Raw genomic sequence first — 14,884 nt, forward strand, 5'->3', positions numbered from 1 at the left:
TACATCCTGTTCTTTTTGTATCGTGTGCATTGGATAAAGTTGTGTTCTACATGTACATGTACATAATACGTCGCTGTGCATCCAGTTTTCTGGCATTATTGCGATTGGGGGGGGGGGGGGGGGGTGGGGGTGTTGCGACTGCGATCAAATCAAGGGGCCAGTTCGGGGTTGTGTTATTTTCAACCATACACATTGATCGAGTAGTGGATTTGTAGATTGAAACCCTGATTGGGCCTTCGATGTGTACACAGAAGTTTTCAGACAAAATCGCGATTGTAAGGGAGATAATTGTGGGTTCGATGTCAAAATAAAAGCTGAGTTATGGTTCCTGTTTATTTCAGGTAAGAATTAACTTGGTGCGTAATTACACAACACGTAAAAGGTAAATGTAAGTACAAAATCTGAAATATATTTAGTTTGATAATCTAATTCAATGAAAAGCCTGATTTCTGTATTTTTTTTCCTTCTTGTTCTTGTTTTGTTTACCCGTGCATGTTTTTCCTTCTTTGAGAAGTATGGTTACATGGGTACTCACGACGTGCTGCAAAGAATGTTTTTAGCGACCTACGGCGAAGGTTAAAGTTCTGGACAGGTCTGTGATGATGTTTGGATGATGACGTTGTCACACGTTAAAGTCTTGGAGATGTCTGTGATGATGTTTGGATGAGGACGTTATCACACGTTAAAGTCCTGGAGATGTCTGTGATGATGTTTGGATGATGACGTTATCACACGTTAAAGTCCTGGAGATGTCTGTGATGATGTTTGGATGATGACGTTATCACACGTTAAAGTCCTGGAGATGTCTGTGATGATGTTCATGATCATTCTGATAAGCATCGCTTCACGGCTATTGCCAGTTGTCTCTCTGACCGGACGCTACAGTCCTACGCGAATCTATCAAAACGAAAATACAGAGTTATCTCCCATATGTTTTTCGCGAGCACTGATCTAAATTTGAGAACACTGATCTCAAATTTAGATCAGTGCTCGCGAGACGAAAATGATTGCAGATTGGCCGACTTCGACAGTGATCTCCGTTCTGTTCTTCACAGCCAGTCATGATAAAGACATCGTTCTAAGGTCGAAATTTTGGGACAGCTGCCGGAAGGAGACCGTAATATATGGTTTCATCACTGTCAACTGGTTACAGAAAAAATCGTCTGCTCCAGTCAGCGCCGAAACCAAACGGTTGATTATCACGTGACACTTTTGCCATATTTAGAGTTGTTTGCACAGTAAATACAGCCGCGAAAAAACTTGAAACTGTCTTACACATCAATTTCTTTGTAATTTAAAAATTACAAAACACCATGAAAAATCATTATCGACGATCGCGAATCTGCTTATATCAATAATACATTACAAAAAGCTCTAAATAAAAAAATGGGTTTCCTTGCATGCCAGACAAGGAAACTCAAGGCATCCTGTCAGGGAGAAAATGAGCCGAACTCATTTTGACCTGAGTTCAGGATGGTTCATGATGCGTTACACGGGAACGATTGTAACTTTAATAATTTTGCACGTGAATTCCGTTCAAAGCTTTTTACTCCTGTCAACCACTAGCATTGTCATTTAGCACTGTTTTGTTCAAACGAGAAAGCATTTGTCAGTGAAAAAGAAAATTGATTTGCTGGTAAAAGGGTCAATCTTCTTGCACGTGGAATCGGGGGCGAAGCTTTCTACTCCTGTCAGTCAATTCCACCGTTAATTCTATGGGCAAATGTTAGTCTAAGCGAGAAATCATTAGTCTGTGGAAATGAACATTGATTTACCGGTAACACTGTCAATCATCTTGCACTTATAAAATCGGCTGCAAAGTGTTTTACTTCCGTTGAACATTTATAACGTTACTGCCACCGGCAACGTTTCGTCCAAACAAGAACTGGTTTGTTGGTGAAACCAAAACTGGGATTTTATACGACAGTGATATAATTCGTGTAGGTAAGGTCCAATGCAAACTTGTTTGTGTGTGTGTGAGTGTTTCGTTCGTATGTGGTTTTTGTTTTCCATTGTGTCAATTATCACACCCCCGGTATAGGGGTGTGTATAGGTTTCGGTCGATGTGTTTGTTTGTTTGTTTGTTTGTTTGTGTGTTTGTGTTCGCATATAGATCTCAAGAATGAACGGACCGATCGTCACCAAACTTGGTGAACAGGTTCTATACATTCCTGAGACGGTCCTTACAAAAATTGGGACCAGTCAAACACACGGTTAGGGAGTTATTGGTGGATTAAAATTATACAAGGACTTATAGAGGGACATCTTAATGGTCAAAGGGAAATAACCATTCTCACTCAGTCACTGCCACCAACTGAGAAGGTTATTTCCCTTTGACCAACGGGGGTGTTTTTCCTACCTCGGAGGAATTTCTTGTTTCTACTGTTTCTCGGCAACTTCTGATTCAAACTAGACGTGACTTGATAGGTCTACTGGGAAAACGGAAGCTGATCTGTGTACCTATTCTTTCGATCTGTTTATCTAAACAATTTTATTCAAAGATTTACGGATAACAAGGCTAGGCCTACATGCAATCAATTGTATCAATGGCGCACAAGTGTTAAACTGTTCATCTTCTCTACGTGCGGACCGACGGAAAGCCTTCTTTTTTTCTTTCTTTGTCTTTCATCGTCTTTCTGTCTCTTCTTTAACCCCTTCACTGCCCACCCCGTATGTAATACGTGGTCATTTTCGGTTTGTCCTACGCCCATAACCGTATCTCATACGTAGGATTTGTGTCAACAACATTTCAGGACATTTCTGAAAACTAAATGGGAGGTAACCACTGTCCAAGTACTTGTAGGGGTCCTAAACACAGTTCTTTCCCATAGACCGTTCGGATAATGCTGTTACACTGTGGCAGTGAAGGGGTTAAACTCTTGGCAATGGTGGATCAGACACTTCTTGCCAATATTAATCAGGAGAAAAGCAATGTACGAGGCATGACAGAAAGATGCAGGCAGTCCGTTGCCAGTAATCAAACAAGACGTGAAACTTCGTAAATCGTGCGAATGATTGAGCTAGTTCCCTTATTGCAATAAAGAACACACGCTGACGTGATGCGTTCAGGAGACTGGAAACAGTAATAACAAGGTCTAGTTTTTTGCTTGATGCTGAACTAACAGTCACATGGGAACACTTTATTCTTTCTGAAAAGGGTCTTTGTAGACATTTATGCCTTTTAGGCACTTGAAATATACAAAAAACAGTACCGTTGCAGTTGAGTTCTTTTGCTTGATAAAATAAAATTCACATTGAATTCTTTCCTCGTTCTGAAGATTGTGATGAACACAGATGTCGCTAAGATTTATTTCTTCTATAAATTTGCATACATGGCGATATAGGTTTTGGCACTTTTTTTTTTTAATTTTTGAAAATTGCAAGACTTTAGCGACACCTTTCCCCCGTGGTACAAACAATAAATTAAAAAATGCTAAAATGACGACAAGAGTTTTAGCTTTCCGCCGAATGCCGACGCTGCAGGAAGTCACGTGATAATACCACAGTCACTGTTGAATAAAATTACAATTGAAGATAATATAACGATATACCTTTTCTGTGTTAAAAGGACCACTATTGTACTACTTGCTGCGTTACCATACGATCGCCGTCACTATCCTAGTATCGTGTCTTGCATGTGAACAAAGCAGAGCGTGGTACGCAGTGATCCACCAAGTCTGGGATCGACGGAACCAGCAAAGCGTGGTACGCAGTGATCCACCAAGTCTGGGATCGACGGAACCAGCAAAGCGTGGTACGCAGTGATCCACCAAGTCTGGGATCGACGGAACCAGCAAAGGGTGGTACGCAGTGTTCCACCAAGTCTGGGATCGACGGAACCAGCAAAGCGTGGTACGCAGTGATCCACCAAGTCTGGGATCGACGGAACCAGCAAAGCGTGGTACGCAGTGATCCACCAAGTCTGGGATCGACGGAACCAGCAAAGCGTGGTACGCAGTGATCCACCAAGTCTGGGATCGACGGAACCAGCAAAGGGTGGTACGCAGTGATCCACCAAGTCTGGGATCGACGGAACCAGCAAAGGGTGGTACGCAGTGTTCCACCAAGTCTGGGATCGACGGAACCAGCAAAGCGTGGTACGCAGTGATCCACCAAGTCGGGGATCGACGGAACCAGCAAAGCGTGGTACGCAGTGATCCACCAAGTCTGGGATCGACGGAACCAGCAAAACGTGGTACGCAGTGATCCACCAAGTCTGGGATCGACGGAACCAGCAAAGGGTGGTACGCAGTGTTCCACCAAGTCTGGGATCGACGGAACCAGCAAAGCGTGGTACGCAGTGTTCCACCAAGTCTGGGATCGACGGAACCAGCAAAGGGTGGTACGCAGTGTTCCACCAAGTCTGGGATCGACGGAACCAGCAGAGCGTGGTACGCAGTGTTCCACCAAGTCTGGGATCGACGGAACCAGCAAAGCGTGGTACGCAGTGATCCACCAAGTCTGGGATCGACGGAACCAGCAAAGCGTGGTACGCAGTGATCCACCAAGTCTGGGATCGACGGAACCAGCAAAGGGTGGTACGCAGTGATCCACCAAGTCTGGGATCGACGGAACCAGCAAAGCGTGGTACGCAGTGATCCACCAAGTCTGGGATCGACGGAACCAGCAAAGGGTGGTACGCAGTGTTCCTCCAAGTCTGGGATCGACGGAACCAGCAAAGCGTGGTACGCAGTGTTCCACCAAGTCTGGGATCGACGGAACCAGCAAAGGGTGGTACGCAGTGTTCCACCAAGTCTGGGATCGACGGAACCAGCAGAGCGTGGTACGCAGTGTTCCACCAAGTCTGGGATCGACGGAACCAGCAAAGCGTGGTACGCAGTGATCCACCAAGTCTGGGATCGACGGAACCAGCAAAGCGTGGTACGCAGTGATCCACCAAGTCTGGGATCGACGGAACCAGCAAAGGGTGGTACGCAGTGATCCACCAAGTCTGGGATCGACGGAACCAGCAAAGGGTGGTACGCAGTGATCCACCAAGTCTGGGATCGACGGACCCAGCAGAGCGTGGTACGCAGTGTTCCACCAAGTCTGGGATCGACGGAACCAGCAGAGCGTGGTACGGCGCAGTGTTCCACCAAGTCTGGGATCGACGGAACCAGCAAAGCGTGGTACGCAGTGATCCACCAAGTCTGGGATCGACGGAACCAGCAAAGGGTGGTACGCAGTGTTCCTCCAAGTCTGGGATCGACGGAACCAGCAGAGCGTGGTACGCAGTGTTCCACCAAGTCTGGGATCGACGGAACCAGCAAAGGGTGGTACGCAGTGTTCCACCAAGTCTGGGATCGACGGAACCAGCAGAGCGTGGTACGCAGTGTTCCACCAAGTGATCGACGGAACCAGCAAAGGGTGGTACGCAGTGTTCCTCCAAGTCTGGGATCGACGGAACCAGCAGAGCGTGTAGCGCCTGTGCGGCTGAAAGGATCAAGGCGTCTAAACACATCCTCCCTGTCATGCAAGGAGACTGCAACAACCATACAATGCAATCTCACCCATCGTTCAACCTTAAAGGTACCATCATTCTTTCTGATGTGAATTGTGAGCAAACATGCTGTCAAGCATCACAGGCCTAACCAGGATTTTACATGGGTTAAAAACACTTACTGGACCACATACGCACACACACACACACACACACACATACACATACACACACACACACACACACACACACACACACACACAAAATATATATATAAAAAAAAATATTTAAAAATTATTTTTAACAAGCTTCTTTTTGTGCAGGTTATTTTTCACGAATAGATTTCCTTAATGACACCAGTGTTAATCTGCAAAAGAAATTGACCACAAAATGCCCACGTGACTGTACAGGAAGCAGCCAGGATGTAGAGTTTGGTATGTCACCAGGTGAAAGGATGGTCTTTTCCCGGCAAACACCACCACAGATCCGTGACGGTGCACGTGATTGGTCACAAGTGAAGGAAGGTAGTCTTGAGTCGAGCATTTGAAAATGCCTGAGCCTGAAGGCGGGTGTCTGTCTGCCTTAGAGATGAGGACGACAGTTGGCCAGATAGCCAGGATAGCGCGCTGCATTTTCCTGCATAGAACTAAGGCGCGACTACCGGGACGGTGCCTGAGCTAAACATTGGCGGGCACTGCTCACAGCCCGGCACCCGGCACTGTAAACATTCCCCGTCCCTTCACCTCTCTCGCCACCATCCGCCCTACCCTTGGTCTCATGTCTGTAGGTGCATTTAAGGCATCTAAAATATATCCTTCTTTCACACAGCGAGACTGCAATAAACTAGACGCCATCACTAACTTGGCAACACTCGCCCCCCTCTCCATTCACTGTCCCTATCCTCCCTACATCCGCCAACCCAACCTACCCCACCCCTCCCCCCATACCTCCACCCGCCCCAACCCCCTCACGAGGCTGTACAAATAGGCAGTCTGTGACCTGAATGTGTTGGACATGCGGCGATATAAGTCATATCCGACTGCGTATGTAATCCGGTCTCTTTAATAGGGTATGTAATCCGGTCTCTTTAATGGGGTATGTTATCCGGTCTCTTTAATGGGGTATGTTATCCGGTCTCTTTAATGGGGTATGTAATCCGGTCTCTTTAATGGGGTATGTTATCCGGTCTCTTTAATGGGGTATGTAATCCGGTCTCTTTAATGGGGTATGTAATCCGGTCTCTTTAATGGGGTATGTAATCCGGTCTCTTTAATGGGGTATGTAATCCGGTCTCTTTAATGGGGTATGTAATCCGGTCTCTTTAATGGGGTATGTAATCCGGTCTCTTTAATGGGGTATGTAATCCGGTCTCTTTAATGGGGTATGTAATCCGGTCTCTTTAATGGGGTATGTAATCCGGTCTCTTTAATGGGGTATGTTATCCGGTCTCTTTAATGGGGTATGTAATCCGGTCTCTTTAATGGGGTATGTTATCCGGTCTCTTTAATGGGGTATGTAATCCGGTCTCTTTAATGGGGTATGTTATCGACTTTTTATTGTCAAACTGTCAACATGAAACACGACAATGTGACTCACGCTTGCATGCAGTCTGTCACTGAAGTGTCGTTAAAAGTGAGAAAGGGAAACGCAAAGTATGAACGTTATCCGCCCGGCCTCTTCCGAGTATAGTAGTTCTACCTCCGTCTCCAACGTCGAATGTTGATGGCCCGTGAGGTCGCAGGCATGGGAATTCCAAAGTAGAAAAAACTCTGAAAATAGGCCTAGGTCCAGAGGCCGCCCAGGCCCCGTCAGGGTACAGGGGTAGAGCCCGTTGGAAGGAAAACGAATTTTAGCATCTTAGACCAATATTTTGATAGTTCTCGTGTAAGCAAAGAATGGCTAGAGAGACAATAGTATACATATCATTTAATTTACATTTTCTTTGCTGCGGACAATTTTACATTTTTGCTGAAACGTAATTTCCTTTTCGCGGAAATTGCGATTTCGCGGACAATTCCCATGGCTGGGTCGAACCTGCCTTGGCGACTACGTTTCGATAACGACCACCTGCCCACAACGACCACCCCAAAGGACCCAACACGTCGAGGGGCTCAGAGAACTTACAAAAATCGGCTTTACGTTGACATTACCGCTCCAGGGATAATCTGTTGGCGGGGAATGTGCCTTCCGACAGCAAGAACATGCACATCTTGGCAATTGTCTTGGTCTTCGGACCCTGAAGTTCCACTGATGCCTTTACACGCTGTAAACGCACAGGAAACGTTTCTTACGTGAAACATAAAACCAAATGGGAAAGTTAAATCTCATCCAAGGTCAGTAATGCTTAACTAATTAAACAGATATACAATCAATGATTGCATCGCTCACAGTATCAGAGAGAGAGAGAGAGAGAGAGAGTGGCAGGGAGGGTGAGAGAGACAGAGAAGGGGAGAGGGGGGGGGAGAGAGAGAGAGGACGATTAGAGATAGAGAGAGGGAGAGAGGGAGAGAGGGGAGGGGAGGGAGAGAGAGGATGGGGAGAGAGGAGAGAGAAAGTGTGCAAATGCTAAATTATAATTGATTGAAAATATTGTAAATTTTCGAAGATTGTCCATGCTAAACGAAAGAATGATATTATTATTATTTATAACCCATTCTGTTTACGTTTAAACTGTTCAGCTTCGCTCACAGTATCATATTCATAGCGAGTCATATTGTAACTGAGGGTCAAAAAGAAAAAAAATGCAATCAATGATTCCACTCCCGTCTGTGTGTAAAAACAAAGGTCTAAAATAAACCAAAGCGCAACTATGATGTATAATGAAATGCAAATTCACAGACAAAACCCGCAAGAAGAGCAAACATACGAGAAAACTTTCAGTATGGAAGAAATGAAGGGGGGGGGGAGAGAACGAGGAAGAGATACATTGATAAGGATTTGAAGAAACGGAAAACTGGGAAATAAAATTAAAAGTACGCTGAAAGAAGGAACGAGAACGACGAAAACTGAAGATATTAGAAGAAAGGGGGAGAGAAAGAAGCAACGAAAACTTTACGCTACATTTTGTTGGTAAAAATGAATACATGTACATGAATTGAAGAAATGAAAAGTGTTTGCGTTACTTACCCATCACGTCCCAGAAAGGATCGATGTTTTCATAATCAACTGACTGCCACTTTCCGATCAGACCGTCCGCCATCTTTTTCACTTTTCTTTTTAGTTTTCCACGGAAAAAAGAACACCTCGTTGAAAATTCCTTCTCTGTTTGTTTGTTGTAGTTTTTTCAATCCGAAAGCACCAAACAGGTGATCAGGTTTCTATTGAATAACTTTATGTGATCACAAAAGTGTGTCTGGTTTTGAATTGTTTCCTAGATAGACTTTTTTTTGCAATTTTAAAACAATGGCTTTTCACTCAATAATAGTCAAGCACTAAGGACTTTCAACGTTCAGATCAGAGAACTTTACTACAGATATCAACCCTGCCTGCTGTTGGCAGGCGACAACTGGAAGAAAACTGATAAGACTATAACGTCAGTGAGCAAGAGGAGAAAAATCCAAAGTCTTATCAAAAGTGATTGCACAAGAGATAGACGCTCCCGTTCCGCAGATGCAGGCGTTTACAGCAGACTGAGTGAGACCACAGCATGTGCTAACATCCTTTTAAACACGGACTTCCATTCATTTTCTCTGAATAATTATACGCACGTCACAAGGCCGGCAGATAGGCGCTCCTCTGCGCATGCCCCGTGCCGAGGGTTGCGCGTGCGGTGAGGTGACCTTCTGCTGGAGAGAAAGAGAGAGAGGGAGAGAGAGAGGAGGAGGTAAGAGAAAGATTATGTGTGTGTCTGTGTCTGTGTGTGCGTGTGTGTATGTGCGTGTGTGCATGTGGGAGAGAGTGAGACAGAGACACAGAGACAGATGAAGAGACGGGGCTTCCGCCACCCCCACCTCCTCCTCCCATCCAAAGAACTGGTGATCGACCTTTGGTACTTTACACTCATGGGATCAAATTCATTCACAAAATAAAAAGGAATTTTAATTTCATCGCAAAAAAACTTTCCCTTCTTAATTCTAGGGTCGTATACATAAACCACTCGGTGTACGGAGTTTTCAACGAAGGAATGGAATTTTTTGGTATAATCGATCGAATTTCACAACAAATTTCCTTCACTTGCAAGATACTGACAAATGATTGAAGTTTTGCCCTTTAATTTGACGGGCAGGCAATATCAAATGCGAAAGCTGGACACAAGCGAAAAATGAGATGGTTACACCGGCCCACGGGACGTAAGGTATAAACTGTCCCCCGTTTCTTTAACGCGAGAATTGGCGAGTGAAACGAGTGGGGTGAGGAAGTGCCGTTTCTTGGGCAATTCTCGCCGCCAGGAACGCTAGGATTTGGTTAGCGTAGGCGAGCATGCCTTGGAGATGCCTGCTACGCTAGAAAAAAAATGGAGGCCGCGCGCTTTCCAATCCGATTGGCTGTCCATGGCGGTTTACCGACTACCAACTTTTCGGTATCTTGCGTAGCTAGCCATCAAACCGTTTCATATACACTCTCGCTTCCTAGCTTTGCGAGCGGCTAGCCACAAGCCTTTAAGAAACACTCGTCTGATGTGGCTCCGCCAAGTACCAAACTATTGCTTGTTATCAGTCATGCCCGAGGTATCTGTGTCTACTTTATCATTCCATCTTCTTGCATCCGCGTTCCGTGTTCGTGATCATAAGACACTCCTGTGTCTGTAGAAAGCGTGAGCTTGGAATGCGGTTGACAAGTACGTTTGGCACGAACGACAAAAGATATAATTCGTTCTAAATCAGAAAGGATAGACCAATTACAGGTCTGATTATAACTCAAAATTCTTCATGTCCGTCTTGTTCTTCTCATTTCTCTTGTTCTTCTTCTTCTTTATGTGTTCTTCTTTTTCGCCTTCTACTAGTGGATTCACTGGCAATCTTTGTCTTTTTCCAACTTCAGTCTTAAACGGTTAAATGTCAAGGACTGTCAGAGTATTTGCTCTGCAGTTACTTCCTTAGATGAATACCAAGGAGGACAATGCAACATAGGAAATTAACCATAGGATGCACATTACTCTTTATTAATGACCGAACGAAAGAGGGGTCCAAAAAGGCACGCATGAACAGAAGAAGAAAGAAAACAACCTTGACCTAAGCATGCAGTCGCTTCGTTCCCCTTCATCTCGCAGTGAGAGGGGATCCACTGGAGTGCAACAACGCATTCTTTCTGGAGCTTCTGCTAGCGGAGTTTGAGAAGTACACAAGACCTGGGGAATTCTTCATTCACGGCATGTAACATGTACAGCAGTTATCGGAGTCAGTAGATTACTATACCTTTATGCTTATATACTGTTCAAAAAAAGAAACGCATAGCTTGTAATATTTGGTTAATTTAGTTATATGGCTACAAGGATATCCACCAAACTGCAGAAAATGTTTATCTGGTCGTCGACCTTTCGTCCATTGCCACAAGTGAGCTCTGCACGTGACGCATGCGTTATCAGTGGCTACAATGTCAAAATTGCTCATTTGGCATGACCACTCGTCATGCTTCAGTGTAATCTCGTGAAACTCGGGGAATATTGAGCTCTCACCATGTCTTCCAAAACCCATAAAAGCGGATTGTTCGCCACAAAGAAATCAAACGACAATTCAGCGACGAAAGATGGCCCGATTGAGCAGAGAAGACCGCCAAATTGCATTGGGTCGTTTACAAGCAGGCCAAAGTCAAAGTGCAATCGCCAGGCACTTCCACGTGTCCCAGAGCACCATCAGTAGACTGTGGGTCAGGTTTCAAGCCACTGGCTCCGTTGCTGACTTGCCACGAGCGGGAAGACCAAGGGCGACAACTGCTGCTCACGACCGCTTCATACGGCTCCGCCACCTCCGGAATCGTTTCCTGTCGGCCTCATCTTCTGTCCAGGCTCTCCCCGGGCCACACCGATTATCGGACCAGACCGTGCGGAACCGCCTGCATGAAGCTGGTTTGAGAGCTCGCAGACCTCACAGAGGAGCTGTCCTCACCCGCCGCCATCGCCAGAACCGAGTGCAGTGGGGCAACCAGCACCTTCGCTAGACCGTCCGGAATCACTGGAGACACGTGTGGTTCAGCGACGAGTCCTACTTCCTGCTCCAGCGACATGATGGTCGGAGGAGGGTCTACCGGAGAGTAAACGAACGTTACGCGCCCAACTGTGTGGATGAGGCACCCGTTCATGGTGGTGGAGGCGTCATGGTGTGGGGGGCGATCAATACCACTGGAAGGAGCACCCTGGTGCTCGTCCAAGGGCGCATAACTGCCCAGCGATACGTGGAGGAAATTCTGCGCCCACACGCCCTTCCTCTTCTGGCTGACCAGGATGCCATATTCCAGCAGGACAACGCTCGCCCGCACACAGCACGACTCACCACCCAGTTCCTCACCGACCACCATGTCCAGGTGCTTCCCTGGCCATCCATGTCGCCAGACATGAACCCGATAGAACACCTCTGGGATGAATTGGACAGACGTGTGCGCAGGCGAGAAGAAGCGCCGGCAAATCACCGCGATCTATTGCAGGCACTTCAGGAGGAGTGGGACACCATCCCACAGCAAGATATCCGGCATCTGATCCAGTCCATGCCCAGAAGGTGCCGGGCAGTTGTTGCTGCTCAAGGCAGTCACACCCCCTACTGACTTGACAGCCTCGGCACCCAATCGTATTGATTGACTGATTGATTTGAAGATGCAAAAGAACTGTGTGTGCATTCAACTGTGTCCATACCAAATTTCAAACAAATAATCTAAATATTGGATTTTCTGTTAATTTTTTCGAAAAATAAAACAAATTTGGCAAGTAGCAACTATGCGTTTCTTTTTTTGAACAGTATACTACCTCCGTGTATTAACTTGACTAATCATTAATTAGTAAAAAAAAAGATGATAGTTTACAGTTATCCTTTGACAGTGTCAATACTGTCAAAGCATAACTATACATGTAAACTATTAATAACTCCAACTAATTATGACTGATGAGTAAGAAATTAAAGGAATGACATCGTTAAATTATAACTACACCGGAAAATTATTAATACCTCCACGTAGCCAAATCATGTGTAATAGCATAAGTAAAGAAAGGAATAAGTCACTGTCAAAGAATAACTACAGCGGGAAACTATTGATACGTCTGTGTAATCATGGGAAGTGATTATTATACGTTATTTGCGTGTTTGACCAAAATATGACATTTTACACAGATCGAGACAGTCACACGCAAATAACATTTATGTATCGATCGAATTCCTCTTAGGTACGTATGACTTTGTTGTTGTTTTGACGATTGAACGAGCACACACACACATGCATGCAATCCACATGTATGCAATCAAACACATAAGCTTCATATTTGGGCGTTTCAGGTTGACCGAAACTTCAAAGGAACTACAAAACACACGTCATGTACTGACTTTGTTGTTGTTTTGACATTGAACAGCACACACACATGTAATCAAACAAATGACGGTTTTTTTTTTTGAGTTCCTTTGAAGTTTCGGTCAACCTGAAAAGCCAAATTATAAAGTTTTGTCGGCCTCTGACGTCACATGACTCAAAGAAGGGAAATCCAATCTCCAATCGATACATAAGACATTAAATATATGACGCTGACAAGTTTGCTTCATACAGCTTATGTGCATTAGTCAGCCAGTATACGATTTCGCTAAACTAGCCAGTTTTGAAGCCATTATGCATATTTGGTAAATCACTCATTCACTGCCGATTCCGCGAAATGGGCGGCGTCTTGCCGATTTCGCGAAATGGGCAAAAATGTTGCAGATTCCTCAAATTCGGCAATTCCGTGAATTCGGCACGACATGTCTATGAATAACATTTTGTTCAAACCAAAAGTGCATGACCATCGACACTATACGTTTGCAGATCTATACAGAAAGATCCTAATCACGGCATTTTGTTTTTAATAATGAATATTCATAACTGAGTACGGTCACGGGTGAGGTTGGACATCTGCGTTTCGCGCTTCGTCAGTCAGTTTTGCTGTCATATACAGGGCTCCCCGCCACGAACGCCTCAGTCACGTGGAGGGTCCTGGGACCCCCACTTTCAATCTGTAAAGGGTCCATGGACTCCCTCATCGGAGTTTTAGAGGGTCCTAAACTCCAGGGTCCCCAAAGCCCTCGTTGTACAGCTAACACTTTGTGATGACAAGTAGTGTTACTATGATATGATGAGTCTTTTTTTTTAATATATTCAACAATATTCCAGGCATGTCAACAAAACGCACACGCCCACAGACACACGCACACCCACGCACACAGACACACGCCCACAGACACACGCACACAGACACACGCACACAGACACACGCACGCAGACACACGCACGCACACACGCACGCAGACACACGCCCACAGACACACGCCCACAGACACACGCACACAGACACACGCACACAGACACACGCACACAGACACACGCACACAGACACACGCACACAGACACACGCACACAGACACACGCACACAGACACACTCACACAGACACACGCCCACAGACACACGCCCGTAAGCAAGCAGGGAATATTGGTGCTTGCACTTAGCCGATGACTACAGTCTGACAATGTTAACTACGGTATGCACGAGAATGTCAGTGCGTCCCTGGACCCGCTGTTTTTTTATGTTTAGTAGGTCCCGGGACCCCTTCTATACATTTCTATAGTATGTGTTTTTGGCTTCCAGTGCGTAGTATATGGCATAGGGACGCATAGTTTGGGGAGCCTTGGTCATATGTCAACATGCCTTGGTCATATGTCAACATGCCTTGGTCATATGTCAACATGCCTTGGTCATATGACAACATGCCTTGGTCATATGTCAACATGCCTTGGTCATATGTCAACATGCCTTGGTCATATGTCAACATGCCTTGGTCAGATGTCAACATGCCTTGGTCAGATGTCAACATGCCTTGGTCATATGTCAACATGCCTTGGTCAGATGTCAACATGCCTTGGTCATAATTATGTCAACATGCCTTGGTCATATGTCAACATGCCTTGGTCATATGTCAACATGCCTTGGTCATATGTCAACATGCCTTGGTCATATGACAACATGCCTTGGTCATATGTCAACATGCCTATGAAGATGCAAGGGTACACAAGAGCAAGCCTATTCAGGACTCCCCCATAGCAAAAGGGGAAAACACATGTACCGAATAACAGCACTAGGGGGTCGGTACTGCACCCTGATGCCATCCCAAAATATCAGAGTCCTATCAAAAGCATTTGCCTGGGAGTGTGTAAGACGTGAGTGTGGGTATTGCTTATGCCGCTGACACTGACGTTGGCACCCGATACGGTTTTAGCGGCTCATGCACATGCCTGGCAAGAAGCGGAGCGAAGAGACTGTCAGTCTGATAAGATAGCGG

General features: G+C 45.5%; 1 protein-coding gene across 1 annotated transcript in view; it reads right to left on the reverse strand.

Annotated features, from left to right (window-relative positions):
• LOC138976713 (fatty acid-binding protein, heart-like) overlaps window positions 1–9,143 on the reverse strand; it is a 48,798-nt gene extending 39,655 nt beyond the window's left edge. The window contains exon 1 of the mRNA XM_070349585.1: window positions 8,567–9,143. Coding sequence (XP_070205686.1) covers window positions 8,567–8,639 — 73 coding nt within the window. The 5' untranslated portion in view covers window positions 8,640–9,143. The remainder of the gene's footprint in view (window positions 1–8,566) is intronic.
• Window positions 9,144–14,884: the final 5,741 nt, after the last annotated feature.

The sequence above is a fragment of the Littorina saxatilis genome, linkage group LG9 (assembly GCF_037325665.1).
Source record: "Littorina saxatilis isolate snail1 linkage group LG9, US_GU_Lsax_2.0, whole genome shotgun sequence".
NCBI classification, from domain to species: Eukaryota; Metazoa; Mollusca; class Gastropoda; order Littorinimorpha; family Littorinidae; genus Littorina; species Littorina saxatilis.